Raw genomic sequence first — 22,286 nt, forward strand, 5'->3', positions numbered from 1 at the left:
ATAGAAAAGCAATCAATCACCTTTAATTGCATTCAATGAAATATAATACAAGGTCAAGATAACTTGTCTGGTTTAGTCTTAAATAAGAGTGCAGTCTGCGATGCTTGTTACTGCTCTAGCAGAGTTAAATGAATGAATAGCACAAGATTTAGCTCCCCACAACATCGAACAGCCATGTCAAATAACATGTGACTAGACATTCACGAAGGAAATGTCATCGTGATATTAACAAAAACTGAATGACTAGGCAGCAGCATACATGCAACAGGAAGGATCTATTTCATCAAGCCATGCTTTATAGCTGATTAAAAAGATGATGACCAAGAAATGTGCCAGTATGATAAAAACTTGATGATTAAAGTGATGAAGTTTGAAATGAAGCAAACTTTAGATAAATTTGCACAAAGAAAACAGAATATGGAACAAGATGAACGGAAATTACCATGACATCCGTTCCATAATAGCAATGACAGTATCTGATAACATTCAGTTTTAGAAACTATCTAATGAGTAGACATTATCATTTATCACCAATAATAGCTATAATAAACACCATAAAATAACTTAAGCAAGAACCCAAATGGAGAACCACGTGACATTCTCAAACAAGAAAATGCTAAATTTTGAATTTGGTTTCCAGATTTCAAGTTAATCCCTAATCACCATGTGAAGCAGAGCAGATAGAGCAACGACTAATCGACACCAAAGAAAAACGATAGTAATCCATTCATACAAATTAATATATGGTCAGCCTCACCTATTTTTTGAAGGCAATAACTGCCAAGTAACTAAAATTTGCCCTATTGTCTAATAGGTTATAGCCCCAGCCAAAAAATAGACATTTCTTTATCAGCTAGGCAAACACTTAAGCGGTTCAACAAGTAGAGTCATTTCTTTACTTCATCATTTCCTTAAAATGACAAAAATCAACTAACCATCTAAAACATCAACTACCTTTATTTAGTAGGTCAAGCATGAAGTACCACAAAAAGTTCTTCTAGATCAATATACGATAGGACCAACTTTCACACAAAAATGGTTGTGACACTTTTAGATCAAGACTAAACCAACCACACACCACCAAACCAGTTCACAAATGGTCTAGTGATTAAGAGCAAAAACGGTCCAAATCAAACCATATCAATTGCAAGAGAGCATACACAACAATTAAATCATATATAAACCGCCCACCCTAGCCCTTCAAAAGGGCTAGATAGAGCTAATCAGCTGTGGTATGGTGGCAAGTTCCTGATGGCATTTTAAGTGTAATTCATGAAAGAGACCCCATTTTGCCAAGATTCCCAGTAAGGCAAAGCATCAAACGGTTGTGAAATTATCGTATTAGCATACCACAATATACACAAATAAGCAACCAGTCAGCAGGCTTTAAAAATGATATCTTTTGAAGGTAAGCAGGTAACCCATGGATACGGAAACTTCAATGCTACCAATTAATAAAAAATAAAAAAGCAAAAAGCAAAGAAATGCTCATTACCAGGTAGAACTGAAAGGTAAATGTAAATATTACATACAACAGTGGGCAATTATAGGGTGTTTTATGGTTATAGGATAGAAAGTATTATGCCTGACATATACAGATAAGAATCAGGATTCTAATCAAGGAATTCCAACTCATCCTCCTTAAGATGGGCAACGAACTTAACAGGTCCTCGTCCTTCAATCTCAGAGACGAATTCCACCTTGTAAGGAAGATTAGCTGAAATCCTTTTCCCTTTCCAGACCACCACAAATTGTTTAATCACTCCTTCCATGCCGTTCAGATCCAACTCCGGGACCCGATTCACATGATAAACTTTGAGAGGCACCTTTACCCTAACCTTGGCCCCAACTTTAGCCTCCTCCTCCGGCGCCTCCTCCGATACCGAAACCGACGCGTCTTTCTCGTCCTCGTCGATAGAAGCGGTTGAGACAGCTTGACAGGGAAAACCCCTTTTCCTCGCCCTTATAGCAACGTTGACGGCGGTCGCAGTGGATTGAAACGACGCCGGTTTGAACGTAATCATCGAGGTTTTGGCTTCGGGGGATGATTTCCCATTGGAGCATTTGATCGAACGTAGACCGGGCGTTGCCGAATAGAGGGATAAACAGGCTGTAATTGTACTCATCTCTGTTCTAGCTTTTCAAGCTACGGATTGTTTCCTTCCCCTGAAAAAACACCCCCAGATTCAACGACCGAATCTTATAAAAATCTGGGTTTCAATCGGATTCAGAAACGTTTTTCTTTTAGTGGCTCAACCCAAGCAAAGAATCGAAAGCGCAGCTACGCTAACCGTTTGATAGAGGAAAGGGAGGGAGCGGAAGCGTGGAGTCTTTTATTACCAGTCTTTGGGCCTTTGCCTAATCTTATAAGCGGGGTCGTATATGGTAATATAACTGTATTTAAGATATTTAGATAATATAATCTTATATGTGGGGGCGTATATAGTAATATTTATCATTTTATTATTGAGGTTAATTTCAATTAAATTTAATGATTTTATTTATTTTTGTTAAGGTAAGGTGATTACAATTAAGCACTCAATCACTCTGCTACAATCACTAGTGTTTCAACACGTGACCAAAAAAATTAACGATTCATTTAACCATTTAAATAGATTGGTTCGTGCGATAATTGCACTTTAATTTAATATAATTAATTAAATATGAAATGTTAATTTTATAGAATTTATTGAGTTATTTAAATGAAACAATATAATATTATTATTTCTATATATATTTAGGTTCAAGCAGTGTATAATCAAATGATTAAAAAATATTTTAAATAAATATTATTTTATAATCATTTTAAATTATTTAAAATATTTATTTATATAATTTTTTTATCAAAAATACTTTATATATTGAATTACATTTCATATGTAACGTTAAATTTAGAGTAAACTACGCATTTAGTATCTAAACTATCAGTTTTGATCTGGTTTAATATTTAAACTTTTAATTTTTTTAAAATCATATCTAATATTTAGTTTTTATTTCATTTTAGTACCTTACCATTAAAAACTTAACGCGTTTAGTACCTAAATTATCAGTTTTGGTCTGATTTAGTACATAAACTTTCAAAATTTTCAAAACTTAATGTTAAATTTTGAACGAGATACTAATATGAAACAAAAACTAAATTTTTTAATGGTGTGATACTGAAATGAAATAAAAATTAAAATCTAGGTATTAAAAAGGACTAAAACTGATAAGTTTAAGTACTAAACGCGTATTTTACCCTAAAATGTAACATGTTGAATGAAAAACAATACTTTATATTTTCTAAAAAAATATATATATAAAATGACACATGTTTTTAAAATATATTGAAGAAATAAGTAACTAATTAAAAATATAACAAATTCTATTTTTTTATTAAGCTAAGTATGTTTTAAATATTCTTAATCATTTGACAATGAACACTTAATCATCTTATTGCAGATGCTGGTGCTCGATCCCATAACATGAACAACAATAATTTTTTAATCACTGAGATAAATTAATTTGTGCAAAATATAATAAATAGTTAGATATCATTTATAAAAACAATAGTTGAGATTGAAAATGATGTTTGGGCACGGAATTAATCTGGGTGGTGATAGGGACAGGGGATTAAGAATGAGAGGCGGAGAAAGCAACCGGCCCCAATCTTCCTGGATAACGGATTCCGATTATCCTGAGTTAATCCATTTATATTACCCGTATTCGGATGAGTGTATAAATACCGGATATTATATTTTCTTAAATCCTTTTCATATATCTAAAACATGTTCAAAAGAAATTATATTTTCTATATTTAATGTCATCATCATTGTTATATACAAAAAAAAAATTAGGATAAATGATCTCTCAATTATAAGGTATGATTTTATTAAATCCCTTGATTATTAAATGTTACAAAATGGTCACTCGACTATCATTATGTTTCAAATTCATCTTTTTTTCGTTAAAAATTTAACGGTCGTTACAAGCTGGACTTTAACCATGTTGACTAAGATATGATAGTCATTTGAGATTAGGAGATCATATTTTATCATATATCAGTCAGCAGATTAACATACAACTCAGACTGTTGTTAAAATTTTAACGATAAATGACGAGTTTAGAATATAATGAATAGTCGAATAACCATTTTGTAATATTTAATAGTCAAATGACTCAATAAAATATTATCATATAAGCAGCCATTTATTACTTTACTAAAAAAACTATCCACCTCGAATTTTACTTCAAACCTTAATTGAAAATCTAAGTAATAATATATAAATATATAACGATCTCAAACGAAAATAATAATTCATTTTACCAATAAGATCATTTAACGAGTGTATTAATGTTGTGCATTCTGTAGCTTGAACAATCTTGAATACAGTCCCTCGGATACTGATACCAATGTGGAGTGAGAACCAGTCTCAAATCCATTACCACAATCGAATCCTAGTTCATTATCGTCGACAATCTATGCGCCACCGTAATCTGTGTGATCCTACACGCACCGTTCCGGTTCATTGATTCCACGGCGTTCACAATGGCTCTTTCGGACTCGCCATCGAGTGCAGTAGTTGCTTCATCCATGAGCAATACTGCAGGCCTCTTAAGTAGAGTTCGAGCAATGGCGATCCTTTGGTTTTGCCACCCGAAAGTTGACACCCTTTTTCGCCAACGACTGTGTTGTAACCGTTGGGCAAGTTGCTAACGAATTCGTGTATGTTTGCTTGTCTCGATACCTCGATGATTTCGGTTTCAGAGGCTTGTTAGGTTCCGTAACAGATGTTTTCTCGAATGGAGGAACTGAACAGAAGTGGATCTTGTTGGACTAATCCGATTTGTCTCCTCAACATCTTTAGATTGTATTATTTTATGTTCTTGTCGTCAATGAGAACCCTTCCTTCTAATGGTACGTAAAACACCAGCAAAATGGCTAACACTGAGGATTTACCAGCTCCACTTGGTCCAACAAGGGCTACTTTGGTTCCGGGTTCGATTCTTAAACTGAAGTTGTCAAGGACAGTCACCTCTGGCCTTAGGGGATAGTTGAATTTAACATTCTCGAACTCGATTTTGCCTTTGATCCTCTCGCGTGCTGAATCTTTGGGTTTTTCCGGTTCGATTTTGGTTTTACAATCGAGTGTTTCGAATGCTGGTGTTAGGACATTGATTGCTGAAATGACTGAAGGGATTAATGTCCATAGTTCAGTGATTGATGGTACTGTGAGGGGGGGAAATCTGGTACGATCTGATGCCATTTTCGAAACTCGCTTGTCGTCGTTCGACTAAGATCGTTGTGCACCATAAAGCAACAGCATGAGCAAATATTCCATAAGCAGAGGGAAAACCCTTGAATGATGCCATATATGATGCTCTCTCCTCCTTTTCAGTGGCTTTTCCAGGGCGATTATGGCTCTCCTTAGTACGTGTTCTTCGTGGCAAAACGATGCGATTGTTCGTATGTTGGCTGCGGATTCGGATGCAAGGGCAACGACTTTGCGGTGTATAGCTGCCGAGTCACCTGCGAATCCTTTGGCAGACTTGGCCTGAATGAGTCCACCAATGAAGTGGGGCCTGAATGAGTCCACCAATGAAGTGGCAAGGCATTACTGCCCAAGCTACCAGTCCCATTCTCCAGTTAATAACCATGATAACCACCGTTGCGATTAGTATCGAAGAAATACACTGGACGATAACGGACATCCAATTGGAGATTATGGTTTTGACAATTGAGGTATCATTGATGACCCTTGATGTAAGTGAGCCAACATTGTTCTCTGGTTTCTCGAACCAAGCGACTTTGTTACATAGTACAACTGCAATAGTTTAATGCAGCAGATGTTAGTATGTGCATAAGATAAAGTTTCGATTCGGAACGACACGTTCGGATGCGATAGATCAGTACCTGAATATAGAGCTTTCCTGAGGTTTGCCATCGCGTTTCTCCGACCACTCCGTAGAAGTAATGCTGCAGCGTGTGCAGGAATAAAGCAATCAATCCTATAACCGCAAAGATGACCAAATACTTTCCGACTAGCTGCTTTGCATCTTTCTCGTAGTATCCAACTCCCACGGTAATGATGAAGAATCCGAAAAAAGGCTTTGAAACACCAGCAAATGCTGCAGCTATAGAACCAGTTGCAATTTTCGCAACCTCACGTTTGCTTAATCTAAACCAAATTCTGAAAACGTTATTCGTTTTTTTTCCTCCTTTTTGGTTCAACTTGCTCGGAAGATTCGGTAAGACGTCGATCGAGTTCTCTTGTTTCCTCCTTCTGCTTAATGTCTAGTGGTGAAAACTATTTATCAGTAGTAACAGATTCTTCAGTAATTTCAGTAGCCGTACCATATTTCCACATTCCAAGCAAGTTAGAGTTATACATCGATTGCCTTAGGTGTTTGTGGGAAATCTGTTGGAACCTACCTCTACTCGGGAATTCGCCCGATGCTCTGAATACTGAACAGATTGTTGTAGAAATTGCTTGAGGCTAGCAAGCCGGAGTGAGTTACTGTTTCTGTAATTTGTCCATTCTCTACAACTGCAATTAAATCGGCATTGACGATGGTCGACATCCGGTGTGCAATCAGGATAACGGTCCTCCCTTGCATAGCCTTCTCCATAGCATCTTGAACCAGTTTTCTCCGACTCCGTATCGAGTGCACTTGTCACCTCATCGAGTAAAAGAATCGGAGGATTCTTTAGAACAGCTCTTGCTATGGCAATCCTTTGTTTCTGCCCCCTTGATAGCTGCACTCCTCTCTGGCCTGCCTGCATTCCATTTAAACCACAAATTAGCATTTTTTGCCTGATTCACACATGGCATGGTACAAACTTAACATGATCTGTCGAGTGAGTGGTCAAAGACTAGGCGGATGACCTCGTTTAAATACTGATTCGGAAGTTGGGAGACGAAAGTATGTGCATTCGCCATCGTTGCTGCAGCCCGGATCTGTTGATCACTTGCATCAATGTTTCCTACTTTGATATTATCTTCGATGGTGCCGGAAAAGAGCGACGGTTCTTGCGATTCCGCTCCGATATTCTTCCTAAGGAACTTCAAATCCAGATCCATGATGTTCTGATTGTCAATGAGAATCTCCCCTGAATTATATAGTACATACTGTTTTCATGTTAATATTAAAATCAGTTCAACTTGTAACACACGTAAACACCGGGAAGAAGCTAATAAACCTTTGTGGGGATCATAGAACCTCTGAACCAATGTGATAACGGTACTCTTTCAACAACCACTGCTTCCGACTAGAGCGACCATCTTTCCGGCTGGAATCGACAACGAAAATCCTTGAAGGTTCGACTTTTCGGGCCGAGAAGGGTAAGCAAACTGTACATCATATATATCGATGTTGCCGCTAATCTTCTCGACTTCTTTTCCTGGTGAATCATAAATTATGGCTGGCTTTCTTTGGATCATCTTGAAGACCTCATGCCCTGCAGCCTTTCCTTGACTGAATATTTGTATGTCTGGAGCAGCAAAAGTAAGTGATCTGCAAGTTAAAACAATCCGTTGTTACATACACGTCGAGACTCGGCTTAATGATTTTATTTGGCTTGAAGACGATGTTCTCTTACACGGATCCGAAGAGAATGCTCATCACCACGGCGATAATATCACCTCCTTTCGCTTTCCGGGAAGTGACGGCAACGGCTCCAATCCATATGATCAGTGCCCAAGCACAAAAGGTCACAGTTTGGAACATGCCAGTTCCTATACCTTTTATCAGTGCTTCTCCTTTGCTTAATGAGAACAGTTTATCCAAGCACTCCGAGAACGATTTAATCGCGGAACTCTCTCCGACGAATGCGAACACTGTTTTGATTTGAGAGACGATCTGCAACATGGTAAACCTAGGATGATTGTTACTGAACTTATACACTCATATGTACTTATCTTGGAAATTGAAGATATGAAATGTTACTTATGTTTCAACCATGGATGTAGCTTCTGATATATAGACCATCTTATCAGCCTAAACTGCGTTCAATTTTTTCGTGTAGGTAGCTCCCATCACGAGAATCGTAGGAGCGACGACGAAGGTAAGCAGGGACACTTCCCAACAGCATATAGCAGCAATAAGTATCCCGGAAAAGAATGTTGCAAAGCTTGCAAGGAAATGGCCTAGCTTGGAACCATAATTTATGTCAGCAGCATGTCACCATTTCGAAAAATCGAGACGAATCGAGTCGAAAGCATGGCTTATGTACCTTCTCCCCTATTGTATCATGTATGATACTCATGTGATAACTCATCCCACTAATTATTTTCCCATTCGTTATATCAGTATCAAACGCTCCGATCTCCTGACCGAGCATCGCTCTCATGAATGCTAACCGTAGCCTAACCATCCATCTTTCGCTCGAATACATCCAGCATTCGATCTCTGCAAAACTCGAAACCGATAATATAATCGAATACACGAAGGTTAAACCGTCATATATACTTGTTAAGGTACCTAGTACTCCATCAGGGAATGTAGCAAAGGCCATGTACCATACAAAAGGTATAACCTACACAACAAGGAGACGATACACGAGACAAATTAAGAGATTGTAAAACCGAACACACGACTCAATCGAATACTCAACCCGGAGCAGCTTAGGGTTTACCTTCTTGAGTGCTTTAACCATGCCATCCATGTCATCAATGTTATCCCCGAAAGCATTGGAAGCTTTCCCTAGCAAAAGGTACCCAACGGGTTGAGCCATGCCATAGACGATAGACCCCAAGGTCCCCAACTCCATGAGAGTCCAATCCAGCGCATGTGCATAGCTCAAAAGCATATAAAATGAAAATGCTTCATTGGCTTCATCTTCTTCCTCCTCCTCTCCTCCTGTTACGTCCAGGTTTTCGGATTCGTCGTGCATTCTGGGAGCCATTGTTACTTTACTAGCTTCGATTCTTGAAGATGCTATTATGCATGCATGCATGCATACATGCATACATGCATACATGCATACATGCATACATGCATACATGCATACATGCATACATGCATACATGCATACATGCATACATGCATACATGCATACATACATAATATTAGAATATTGGAAAAGGAATATATCGTGGATATGCCAGGGAGTTTATATAAGGAGCAGAAGTGAATTTTCTCTTTGGAATGATCCCAAGTTGTGCTATCTGTATGTCACGGCCCTGGTGACGGCAAAAACAATATATGCAGAAGAATCCATTTCTGCAATGCCAGCAGCCCAATCAGCGTAAATATTAAAGTCAGCCAAGGTCAAATTATGATTTCAGTCCATCTACTATATCCAATCTGCGATTTGATCCTTCACTTAAACTTTACATGATTTAGATTCTAACATCAACTGTTTACAATGGTGTGTTCTTTTATTTATTTATTTTGAAATTTAATAACTCGGCGTGACGTGAGATTAATGTATTCCACCTCTCTAAGGCATGACATTCTTCCTTAATCAATCTTATGAAGAACTCGTCACAGATCATCATCACGATTGTCTACCTTGTCCTTCTCGCCCATTAAAAACTCGGCATTAAATTAGATAGTCAGATTACTCTGATATCACTTATTATGAGACTAATATCATCTACCCAAAAGACATATCTAAAATTTTAATTCTTTAAGAATATATCACATTATCATATAAAATAATATGAAAAAACCTTAAAAATCTATCAAATTAAAAAAAAAACCCCCAAAATTTAAGATTACATGATAAAAATAGTTTCGAGATTACTGTGATAAGAAATAAAAATAATAATTCTTTAATCATTAAAATTATTTGATTCATGTAACATTAACGCTTAAAAAATAATTAACATAGAAAATTACATCATGTTTCTCCCTCATCTATTATAAATATCTTTTTACACTATTTTAATATTAAAATTTAGATTTTCTGACTTTAATGTGGATTATAACAATAATTAGAAAGATAATGATATTTTCCCATAAGTCATGAATTCAATTGAATTAAGTTGGCACGAACCAAGTGACCTCCATAGTAAAGAAATTGTTGTTATTTCTTGAGGACCTGAGTTTGAACACCATAGATACCTGAGGTGTAAACATTCAACGTCGAAGGGATCTAGGTAATAAAAAATTCCAATCCCAATATGTTTTTTTCTCATCGCAGTTGTTGAAGAATCTAGGCAATTGACTATGAAAGAAGAGTGACTTTCAAGCTAAGGCTTAAGCCATCAAAACAGTGCAGGCGACAATTAAGCATTTATATACTAATTAAGCATTTGTCCTTTGTAGAATTTGACCAAATCCTGGGGTTTCATTATTGAAGAAAACGTTCTAAACTAGCAGATGAGTACAATGGGAGGACCAGTCTTCCAAGAAATTGGAGTTCATCGTATAAGAGTGTATATGAACAAAACGTTCGATAAATGATTAACGAATTATTTATATAATGTTAGTTTATTGGGCTACATAAATGAGCATGAAAATCTTTTTATATTTATTTAATAAACAAATGAACACGGATAAATGTAATGTTCGATTCGTTTATATTCAAAACAATTTCATTTAAAAGCTGGATTGTAAGTTCGTTTATCGAAACATTTATAAGCTATTTTACTTGTTCTCCTCTTTTTTTCTTTACATTTTAAATATTGTGAAGGTAAGGATTATATTGAACATAATGTGAACTTTCGAGTCCAAATTGTGAAGTCTAAAAATCTTAAGAACTAACGGCGTAAATTTACCATTTTTATTTGACTTTCGAGCAAAAGAACAAAATAAATAAAAACAAACATGTTCACAAATATTAAACGAATATGTTCATAAACACTAAATAAACCGAATATTGTTGTCATATAGTTAAATAAAATGGTTTATGCAGGCTTTACCTCTTCAAACTTCTTCACCTTTCAACACAACCTTCTTAGCTTGAAGAGCCTATAGATATATTGCAGACGGCAGACCATAACATGAAGTTATAAAACCGGTAGCTATCGGTGCCGTTGAAGTGTTTTCGAAGACATGTACTCGTAATTCTCTCCGCTAACAGCAATGACCTCATTGTTCAAAATGATCTCCGTCATCCGCCTCTCGTGCGACATTCCTTGTAAGCTAGAAGTAGCAGAGCCTGCAACAGCAAGCATAATTCATAAAACAAATATGCAACAATCATATCAACAGGCATCAAAATGCGAACAACATCTGTAATGACACAATCGGAAGAAGAAATTCCAACCGCTAGGACTTGCATATTGAACATACAATTCGTTTTGATCAGCTCTCGGAATCATGCTGCAAAGGCAGCAAACATTGTAAGTTAAGGCTCTATGCCAGCACCTAGACGCCGGAATGAATACTCGTGTACGACACGCACACTCCCGATATCAAGAAGTACCGATGAAAGAAAAATAAAGTTGGAGCAAGAATTCCACCATAAATAAGCAATATATCAGAAGCTGAAACAAAACAAGGTTTCAGTAAAATACTGTTCTCAAAGTTGGAACCACCAGTGTTTTTTTAATAACAATAAAAGGATGCTGAAATGCAATATATTAAAAAGGCAGATTTTTTATGTCCTTCCATGGATGCTACATGCTCTCTACATCACTTCACTAAGCAGATCTTAATAACCGAAGAAGCTCCGATACGGTGAAGTACAACAACGGCGTCACCAGGCTTGCACAAGCCCTTCTCCGTGGCTGACCTCAAAGCAGCTTCCAAGATGACCTCGGTAGATTCAGCATCCGTTGCCTTTGCCGAGCCTTCTGCCAGTATGGGAACCAAGCCCCTGTATATCAGACTGTGTCTTGCCGGACTTTCGTCGCTGCAGGTCCAATCGAATGAATCGGTAGTCAAAACTGGGACGACCACAGATAGGATAGGAACAGCTGGTCTGTACTTGGCGACCAACTTGGCTGTCGTTCCACCACGGGTTAAAACAACGATGAGTTCAGCTTTAGCCTTGTTAGCTGTTCGTACTGCTGAGGATGCAAGACTTTCCAATGGACTCATTGGAAGTGGAGTTGATCGAATCATTTCTTTAAAGATAGCTCTGTAGTCGAGGGAGGATTCTGCCTCGATACAAATTCGAGCCATGATCTTCACAGCCAACTCTGGATAGGCACCAGCAGCACTCTCGCCACTGAGCATGACGCAATCAGTACCATCCAGGACAGCATTGGCAACATCGGTTGCTTCAGCACGGGTGGGTCTGGGAGACTTTATCATGGACTCGAGCATTTGAGTGGCGGTAACAACAGGCTTGCCTGCAAGATTACACTTGTATATCATCATCTTTTGTGCTAAGAAGATCTTCTCAACTGGAATTTCCATTCCAAGATCACCACGGGCAACCATAAACGCATCCGTCTCACGCAAGATCTCATCAAAATTGATGACACCCTCCTGGTTCTCAACCTAAAAGAATCACAGCCACAAGGAAACCTCACACCATTGACAATCAACTTGCATAAAGAAACCACACAGAATTTCTCATTTTTAATTGTAATCAAAAGTTGAAACAGATTAACACACCTTCGACATCAGTTGAATCTTCTTAGCATGGGAACCGAGGACCTTACGGACATTAACAAGATCAGACCCTTTTCGTACAAAAGAAAGAGCAATCATATCAATACTGTTAGGAACTCCCCATTGCAAGATGTCTTCTTTATCCTTCTCAGTGAGTGTGGGAAGATCCACCACGACACCAGGAAGGTTGACATTTTTCCTCTCACCGATCATCGCAGTGTTTTCGCATCGGCATCTTACAGTCCCAGCAGCAGGATCACATGATAAAACCAAAAGTGTGATTGTACCATCTGCACACAAAATGGTATTCCCCAGGCTTCAAATCAACAGCCAACTTTTTGTAGCTCATGGAGATCATCTCCTCATCTCCCTTGATATCATAATCAGTTGTTACAGTAATTTCCTGGCCTTCCTTCAGTTGAACAGCTTTTCCGTCCTTCAGAAATCCAGTTCGAATCTCAGGTCCCTGCAACAGTAAAGCACAATCAAACAACTATGAAGAGGAAAAAAACACACGCTAGAAGAACTGAGAAAAAATATGTACACATTTTTAGGACCCATATCGAATAGTCATATGTCATGTTTCTCCCAACTCTTCATTTTTCAGATATCATCCTTCAACGACGTTCCAAATACATGAGAAAAACATAGACAAATTTTACATATGGTCGTCGAACACATATCCCCGTATCCAACAATCGAGCCGGGTAACATAGTACTACTACTAGCATATTGAAAATTTCCTACTGGCAAACAATGCAAAACTTATTTCAAATGAGCATGTTAAGTTACTTTTAGGGGCCGAAGAATGTAAACCTTTAAAAAACTATATTAGGAATTTAGAAGTGTGAAATTATAAAATTTTAGAAGGTACTAAATAATTAGATCACCAATTTAAAATACAGAAAATATCTAATCTGTTTGCAAAATTGAATTTTTCAGAGAATGCGACAGTCTTTCCCTAATTACTCTACTATGCTATGTTGATTTGATTCTTCATTTCTGAGATAAGATCGAAGAAGATACTCCCATAATTACTAAAAATTTCAAGTTATTCGAATGGTATTTTATAACTCAATTTGATTTTTTTTTTAGTCTAGTTAATGAAATTACAGCCCGAAGTAGATTCGAGTCAAGTTTTTTAGAATCAAGTCGAGTCGAAAAAATCGATTTTTTTTAGTCAATGTTGCTCACCCCTATCCTCGACAGTCTAAATGCATAGAGCACATGAATAAGATTAGTAGGAAAATGGACCTTGGTGTCAAGCATGACGGCGCAGAGGATGCCGGTATTCTGCATGGCGGACCTGAGATTGTTCAAAGTCTCCTGATGATACTCGTGGCTGCCGTGAGAGAAATTGAATCGAGCAACATTCATCCCGGCCCTCAACAGCTTCTCTATCATGGGTACGGACCGTGAAGCCGGACCCAGAGTACAGACGATCTTGGTTTTAGGGATACGCCCATCGCTGGGAAGCTCCTTCAATATCCCATCGATGTCTATATTCGACATTTCCTCCTTACAAAAAAATCAAAATCACGAGATCTAAGTGAGATACAAGGAGATCAACAGAAACCCAAGATGAAAATCATTATAAAGGTGTATAGAAATGGCTTAAACTCTGGAAAATATTTATCAAGTCAGCTAGCGAAGATCGTTTAAACACATAAATAAAAAGGAGAAAAAGGGCGTAATCGCCATACCGAAGAATCCAATGAGCGCTTGAGAGGGAGAAGGAGAGGTAATAGAACCTGAGTTGTGGAGAAGAGAAGAGAAGAGGAGAGAGAACAAGTAGCCAGTGTTAGGTGGTGATGGCCGCTTTTGTAGGCATAAGACAGGACCCAAGGGTAGAAATTTCTTATACGTGGAGGTTGCCTTCCAGGCGGCGGCACATTGAAAAACTTGACCTCAGTTTTTTTAATATTTTATAAGATAAATTACATAAATAGACCCTCAACTGTAAAATATTACAATATTAAATCTTTTGACTATTAAAAATTATAAAATGATTCTTAAATTATAGAGTGCTATTTTATTCAGTCCCTCGATTATTAAAAGTTACAAAATGATCACCTGACTATTCATTATATTCCAAACACATCCCTTTTCATTAAAATATTGACGATATTCTGAGTTGAACGTTGACTTGTTGACTGTGATATGATAAACTCTGATTTCAGAATCTCAAATGATTATCAAATCTCAGTCATCATGTTAACGTTCAGCTTAGACAACCTCCAATTTTTTAACGGAAAATAATAAATTTGGAACATAATGAATAATTGAATGATCAATTTGTAACTTTTAATAGTCAAAGAATTTAATAAAGCAATATTCTATAGTCAATTGACTATTTGTGTATTTTACCTTATTTTATATTCGACATTTCATTTTAATCATTTTATTAATACGACATTAATTTATTTAAAAAAAAATAAAGTTGAACCTTTGGAAGAAATGAAAATGCAAGAATTGAATAATGGGGGTTTCTTCTAGTGACGGTGGAAGGGCCATTTCATTTGCCTCCTCATGCCTTCTAGTAGGCTTTTTCAATGTCTTCCACCCTTAAACTCATAGGAATATTACTAAGAATATACTAAATACCAACTAGTCGAATATTTCATCTTTTAACTTTATAGTTTAGGGTAAAGTACGATTTTAGTATCTAAATGATCAGTTTTAGCTTATTTTAGTACTTATATTTTTAAAATCATACTTGAAGTTTAATTTTTGTTTCATTTTAGTATCATTGTTCAAAATTCAACATTAACTTTTGAAAAAGATTGGAAGTTTAGGTACCGAAACGGACCAAAAATGATAGTTTATGTACTAAACACGTTAAATGTTTAACACTAGGACAGTAAAACGAAACAACAACTAAACATAAGGTATGATTTTGAAAAAATTTAAAGTTTATGTACTAAAACGAACCATAACTAATAGCTTAGGTACTAAATGCATAGTTTGCCCTATAATTTATGTATTTTTATGTGGTTGAATTGATTAGAGAATAATCGCTTTTTTGATTGGTTCCATCGTTTTTTTCTCTTCAATATTGGCCTAACCGATTAATTTATAATATAAGAAAGTTAATCATTTGGTAAAGCTAATACTTATTTTTGTAATATTCAAACTTTATATTTTAAGGTAAATTACGTATTTAATATCTAAACTCCCATAAATATTGTTAAGAATAGACTAAATACCTAACAGATATAAAACCTTCCCAAAATGGCCTTGCACGGCAAGTTTCCTCTTAAACCCCTTTCTGTAAACCCTGACATGTCCATGACAACCGGGCCTGAACAGTAAAGAAAAATTATCAGCAAAACACCCACGACTAGAAGATAAATTGCATAGAAGTTCACGGAGAGTGCGTATGGAAGATTATAGAAGACATGAATGCGACTTCGAATCGTAAAACACACTTAAAATTTGATCAGTAACACGATTACGATGAGAAATGCACGTATCGGCATTTGCAGAAATAACCTTTCACCTATAGCGTCCATCTTTCAAGGTTAGTAGGTTCCAGACAAAAAAGAAAAGAAAAGAGAGAGGATGTTATCGGTTTCACATAACAAGTAGAGTGGCAGTGCTAAAAGTAACCTTTTTCGCGCACCATTCGCCTTGAGATTTCATTTAAAATTTCAGCAACGTGAGAATCGTCCAGCATCGAAGCTTTCCTCAACTGGATTTCATTTAATGAGACCTCTTCTCTTTATCCAAAAAAAATGTTTGAGAGTAGCATACGGATTTTGAGGACCAGAGCCATTAGAATATGTGCCAATATCATATTTGTTTGATTTTAAGGGTAGTTGGGCAGTGCTCTGTAGTTGTAATTTCTTTCAAAAGCATTCCAAATACCAAGGATTGATGACATTTTAAGATGTATACAATTTTACTAGGTTTACGGCTTCTATGATGAGTGTCAGAGAAAGTATGGAAATGCTAATGCATGGTGGTATTGTACATATGTTTTTGACCATCTTACACTTTCAGCAATTATAGATGGGACTGTAAGCATTCTATCTATAAACCATCTATTTCCAATCGTCTTATTTTCATCTCTTTAATAGTTCTCTATATTACATTTTGCAGGTGCTTTGTGTACACGGTGGTCTATCTCCTGACATACGGACGATTGATCAGGTATTTTTCTTAATTTCTCTGTGGTAGGTTGGCTGGCTTGTTTATTTGTATCAATAACCAGAAGTTTGTGTTTGATTGATCAACATTTGTTGTTTAAGTAGTTGTGTTGAAGTGTCTTGCTTTATTGACTTTATAGCCATCTAGTCAGAGGATTAAGATCTTATTTGGATCAGTGAATTATCATCCACTCCAAAGTTTTATCAAGTAAAAAATTAAATTGTTTGTGCAGTTGTATTATATTTGGTTTCAGACCTGAAGGTGTAGTTGTCCTTAGTCTGTAACCATTTATTTCTCATGGATGGTATTTTCTTTAAAAAGTAGTTCTCCTGGGAACTTGTTATAAGTGCATTGATTGTTAGTTCGTTTTGTTATTTCGTTATGTGATGTTGATGCTCTTTTCTGCTATCTGCTTTTATGCCAGATAAGGGTAATCGACCGTAACTGTGAAGTCCCTCATGAAGGCCCCTTCTGTGATCTCATGTGGAGTGATCCTGAAGATATTGAAACATGGGCAGTCAGTCCACGTGGAGCAGGTTGGCTATTTGGGTCCAGGGTCAAATCTGAGGTAATTCATCTCATCTCAAGTCTATATGATGCCATCATTCTGAAATAATATTTTTATCCTCGTCATTGGTTGCAGTTCAACCACATAAACAAGCTTGATCTTGTTTGTCGAGCTCACCAACTTGTGCAAGAAGGTCTTAAGTACATGTTTCAGGATAAAGGCCTTGTAACAGTAAGACTGATTTTTCTGCTTTCATATTTTTAGCTTAGCTTTATTAAGAGCTTAATGGAATTTCTTGATTATTTGTTTTTCCAGGTGTGGTCTGCCCCGAATTATTGTTACCGTTGCGGGAATGTAGCCTCTATATGAGCTTCAATGAGAATATGGTGAGAATAAATAAAATTCTCGCACCTTTTATATTTGATTAGAATTGGAGGTTGTTTTTTTCGGCAGTTGTTCATGAAAGAGAAGTAAAGTTCTTCACTGAAACAGAAGAGAATACTCAGATGAGAGGGCCGAGGACAGGAGTTCCTTACTTCTTATAATCGAAGCGAGTTACATACTGCAGTGCCTGTTAAACCATCCAAGCATTTGGCTGTCCAAAAGAGGTGCGAACGAAGAAGCATTGATACAATGCTAGCAGGTGGACCAGTCATGGAAATTTTGTTCTACCCTGTCTAAGCTCTACTTTTGGGTGTCAATGGGTCATGCCATATTGAGTCTTGTCCCAAGGTCAACATAGCTTTTCCCTTAAATGTTCCTCTTTCATTCCCATACGCTGTCTAATATATACTACCTATCTTGGTCGATGCCCGTTATATATTCATGGGTTCTGTATTTCGTTTCATTAATATATATATTGCTGCTTCTCAATTTTATCATTGTTTTTGCCATTTTATCAGGCAGGGCTCATCCATTATGGTTACATGCCTAATATTAAAGCTCTAAACTCTTGTAAATCTTGCAGTGTATATAAATCTTGTCCATTTTAATATTAAACTCTAAACTCTAAAACCCTAAACTTCAAATAAAACGTAAAACGTGACATTAAAATAAGCAGAATTATACTAAAAATGTATATAACGTGGAACTGATAAATGGAGAAGGCTAAAGAGTGTCTCCAAATGCTGGAAGACATTAAGCAACTTTGATTTGATCCAAACCGTATTTTACATTATTATTAATATTTTGTTGCAATATTTGATGCACATCTCATATAGGATTTTGAGGCTTCAATTGGCAGGGTTTTGGACCTGATCCCAGGAGGGATCTATTGAAGGAAGCTGATATTCATCAGGTTTTAGTGACAATACAAGGTCTGGTAATGCTGGAGCTATCTGCATAATCCTGGAATCCAAACTAAACAAGATTAGTTCAATGAACAAGTCGGGTGGTTCGAATTTCATCGTATGCAATTGCAACCCCTTTTTGACTCGGCTTCTTTTGTGTATAGAAAGGAAGAAAAAAGGGACTTACAGTTCATGTTTTTGCGAATCCGACTTGATTGTTTTGATTGGTATATCTTTCGGAATCTTCTCAGCAAGATACTTGCTAGCTCCCCAGAGAGGAGGATTACTGGACCAAAAACAATTGGTATTGAGTAAGTGAAGATGAATTTCCAGCCCCAGAGACAAGCTACAATGTTCTGTTTTCATTTAGTTATCCACAGAGAAAGGTCAGAAGTAAACTACCATGATGAAGGGATAGCTATATGGAAACTACCATGATGAAGGGATAGCTATATGGAACGCTTCGCAAGCCTATTTGCTTTCTTTGAGATACTCTTCTCCTGCTTGGATAGCAGCCACAGCAATGTCGGCAGATGTGTTCCCTTCTTCGAGGATCAATCCATGCAGATAGTATGCAACAGCCTGGAACATAAGAAGGATGTGTTATGTTCATGTTTAGAACGCCTACCACCAAGAGGTGGTTATAAGGAGAATTGTACCTTAGCTTCAATGTGCTTCCACTGAACAAAAAACTTGTGCTTTTCTCCCCATCTATTTGCCAGTGGAAGGTCCTTTATGAACTCATGAGCCTGCATTTGTGTATAGACAAGAAAATTGTCAAAGACAACAATTTTATGCATACATGTGTGTATCTGCGCGCGTGTATGTAAGTGTAAAAAAGAAAAAAGAAAAAAGAAAGCATACCGATTGAATGCAAAAAATGATAAATTTACCTGATGCCAGTATTTAACCATCTCACATGCTAGCCTCCTTTTTACTGCCAGTGTGGCCTTAATGCTATCGATTGCCATTCCCAGTTGAATCTCAACACCCTGTAAATATTTGGAAATTAAGGGCAGCGATTAACACTAGAGTTCGACAAGCAGCCTCCGATTTCTTTAATTAGAAACATGATATTTGAGCTGTACCATCCTACCATACGCTACATTACTGCAAATTCTGCTATAACTTAGATATTAAGACCACCATTGTCCATAATTCAACCAAAATATTCTTAGGCCCTTAAAAAACAACGAAATCAGCCTCACCAATCGCGAAAAATTTACCTGGCCTAATGCTTGCAAACAAAGGGATTGGAGTACTCCCTCTGTCAGGTCTAATGGCAAATCATTCCTGCAAGAAACAACAATTTCGGGCACTGCTTAGTCCTTTAGGTGAATTATGATACAGAAGGGAAACGATACAGGTATTCGGATTCATTTCAGTAACGCTACTATGCAGAAGTCTTTTGAGCAAACCTAAGTTCCAAGGGCAGCTGGGAAAACCTTCTGCACAGCAAAATCCAGATATCCAGCTGCCTTTAAGAAAATATTGATGGATGCTCGTTTGCACTCTTAGAGAAATAAAGGAAACGGTAGATTTAGTTAGATGGATAGAGAAGGTCACAGTTTAAGTTCAAGGAAAGCAATGGGAAGAAACACGTAACGTATAGTCCCTGCATGACACCTTACAATTATCAACTTTAGAAAAAGATATCAACATTTACCGTTGCCCGAGGTACCAACGACCTTAGGACCGGTTGGAATTTCCCCTTAAAGTAAGAGGGATCTTCAAGTGAATAAGGGAAGGCCAACCCTGGTTGTGGCACCCAGATGATCATCTAAAAGGAAGAAAACATTGCAAAGATGGAAAGAAACTAAAATTTTCTAAATATAACTTAAGGACTAGAACTAAGTAAATTTAGTTCCAGGTTGTGTGCTGCAGAACTTCGTGTGATGGTCTCATACATTTAGAAAGATCACTTGTGTCAGATTAAAAGATGGGTTGGAGCAACCTAGCATGTTGATGCTGTTAATTTAAAACATGAACATCCTTCTCAAAAAATATGCAGAACTGAAGGCCTTTTTGCAACCCTCACATGGCATCTGTTTGTATTCGTAAGATATGTAGAAGGGATTTATACTCAAAGCCTATTCGCACTTATATATATAAAATGTTGCAGAAAAAAAGCATGTTGTTCGACAGCAACGAGAATTGAAAGTGCAAGGAACAAACGTGTTACTGCAGCAGATGCATCAAAAAGAACTAACTATCCTCACCTACCGATGTTTTCTGGTAGCCACCAGTAGGTTTATTCGGAAGAAGCAAAGAGTTGGCTAGTGAAAACAATAGAACTGCCATCAAGTGCAACACTGAAAGTTCCTTATACCAAGAATCCGACATGGTAGTTTCCTGCATGGTAGAGAACTCTTTGAAAGAGAAAATGTAGACATTGAAGGTACTCGGATATGAAAATTAGGATTCGGGTCTAATTTATATTCACCTCCACATCATCTTCCTGATTTATCCAGCAGAACCGCAGGTTATGTTTTAGCCGGTTATCTGAATGTGGTCAAAAAGATAAAACTTACTTCAGAAACAGTGAACATGATGAAAAGGAAGATCTCTTCCATACAAATCAACATTTTTATAAGACAAGAATCATTTTTTAATATTTTATTAATTTTATATTTAAAATTTATTTAAAAAAAATTAAATAAACTATTGAACTTAAAAAAAATAATTTAACCATCAAATAAAATAAAAAAACTAATTTAGCTCAAATGATATGTCATATGTCATGTCATTAGCTATAGTAGATTATTAAGTTAATACTGTGGATTATCACATCAACATTATGAATGATCATATAAGTACCATAACGATCAATGACGAAAAACGTTGATTAAAGGAACACATTAAATTTTTATTTAATGAACTGGAGGATCACATAAAAAAATATATTACGATAGTCATGTTATTTTTTTTAAAGTATAGAGGCATTTGATGTCTTTTTGTCTTATAATTTTATTAATTACCTCATAATACATTAATAAAGTGATTAAAAATCTAAATCTAAAAATTAAATTAAAAAGTTATTAAATTTCGAAACTAATATTAACAAAGAAATTCAAGATTAAATGAGAATAAATTATCAAATTTGAGGATAAAGTATTCTTGTTATCCCTAATTTTCTCCTAAATATTTTTGAACTTCGTTCATTACAAGCATTGATTGTGTATATTTTCACTTAAAAGAAATGTTCAGAATCCTAAAATTTTAAGCTCGGACAACGTTGCTACTCGCAAACCCCGTTTTCTTCCTTGTTCAAGATTGCCCTTAGCTTCTCTTTCCTTTTTCAAATATTTTCTCTCATATTCTACCTCACAGCGCTTTCAGTGGCCTTGGAGACGCAAATTCTGTCTTCTTAATCGTAGGCAATTCACAAAAAGAATTATAAAAACTATTGCTTTGCACAGTGAAGAATCTTGACCCATGGTAGGTTGTTTTTTGGGTAATGATTAAGTTCTAATTTACTCCTTCAATTGGCAATCTTTTTTGGGTTTCAATCGTGTACTTTATGTGAATGTATGTTTTATAAAGTTTAAAATTTTGAACTTGCAAGTGGAATTGCTTCTTGATGGCTTAGTTCTTCTTTTCGGGTGTCTGGATTTTTCGTGTTCTGTTTTTTATTTGTTTGGTTTTATAATGATGGGGTTTATTTTTTGTTGTTTGCTTTGGTGGGGGCTGGATAGGGGGACAATGTTGCCGTATAATTTTGAGAGAAAAAAATTAAAATATTGTTGGGATAACTAGTTTTGATTGATTTAAAGTTTTTGAGTCACTCAAAGAATCATATGAGGAATACCCATTTTTTGTGTGGAGGAGATCTTGTTAAGGAATCTGGAAAG

General features: G+C 36.4%; 1 protein-coding gene and 4 pseudogenes across 1 annotated transcript; 1 reads left to right on the plus strand and 4 right to left on the minus strand.

The window, feature by feature from the left end:
* Positions 1-1,411: 1,411 nt before the first annotated feature.
* On the minus strand, positions 1,412-2,370 carry LOC120177917 (ferredoxin-thioredoxin reductase, variable chain-like). The gene is made up of 2 exons (XM_039183904.1): positions 2,292-2,370; positions 1,412-2,166 (listed from the first exon to the last, which is right to left on the minus strand). Exon 2 carries the CDS (start codon positions 2,124-2,126, stop codon positions 1,614-1,616), a length of 513 nt encoding a protein of 170 aa, XP_039039835.1. The 5' UTR covers positions 2,127-2,166; positions 2,292-2,370; the 3' UTR covers positions 1,412-1,613.
* A 1,960-nt stretch (positions 2,371-4,330) lies between these two features.
* On the minus strand, positions 4,331-8,884 carry LOC120178026 (annotated as a pseudogene).
* Positions 8,885-11,372: 2,488 nt separating this feature from the next.
* On the minus strand, positions 11,373-14,296 carry LOC120177989 (annotated as a pseudogene).
* Positions 14,297-14,968: 672 nt separating this feature from the next.
* On the plus strand, positions 14,969-17,814 carry LOC120178028 (annotated as a pseudogene).
* A 527-nt stretch (positions 17,815-18,341) lies between these two features.
* On the minus strand, positions 18,342-19,897 carry LOC120177912 (annotated as a pseudogene).
* Between the last annotated feature and the right edge of the window lie 2,389 nt (positions 19,898-22,286).

The sequence above is a fragment of the Hibiscus syriacus genome, unplaced genomic scaffold, assembly GCF_006381635.1.
Source record: "Hibiscus syriacus cultivar Baekdansim isolate YM2019G1 unplaced genomic scaffold, ASM638163v2 tig00112343_pilon, whole genome shotgun sequence".
Lineage (NCBI taxonomy): Eukaryota > Viridiplantae > Streptophyta > Magnoliopsida > Malvales > Malvaceae > Hibiscus > Hibiscus syriacus.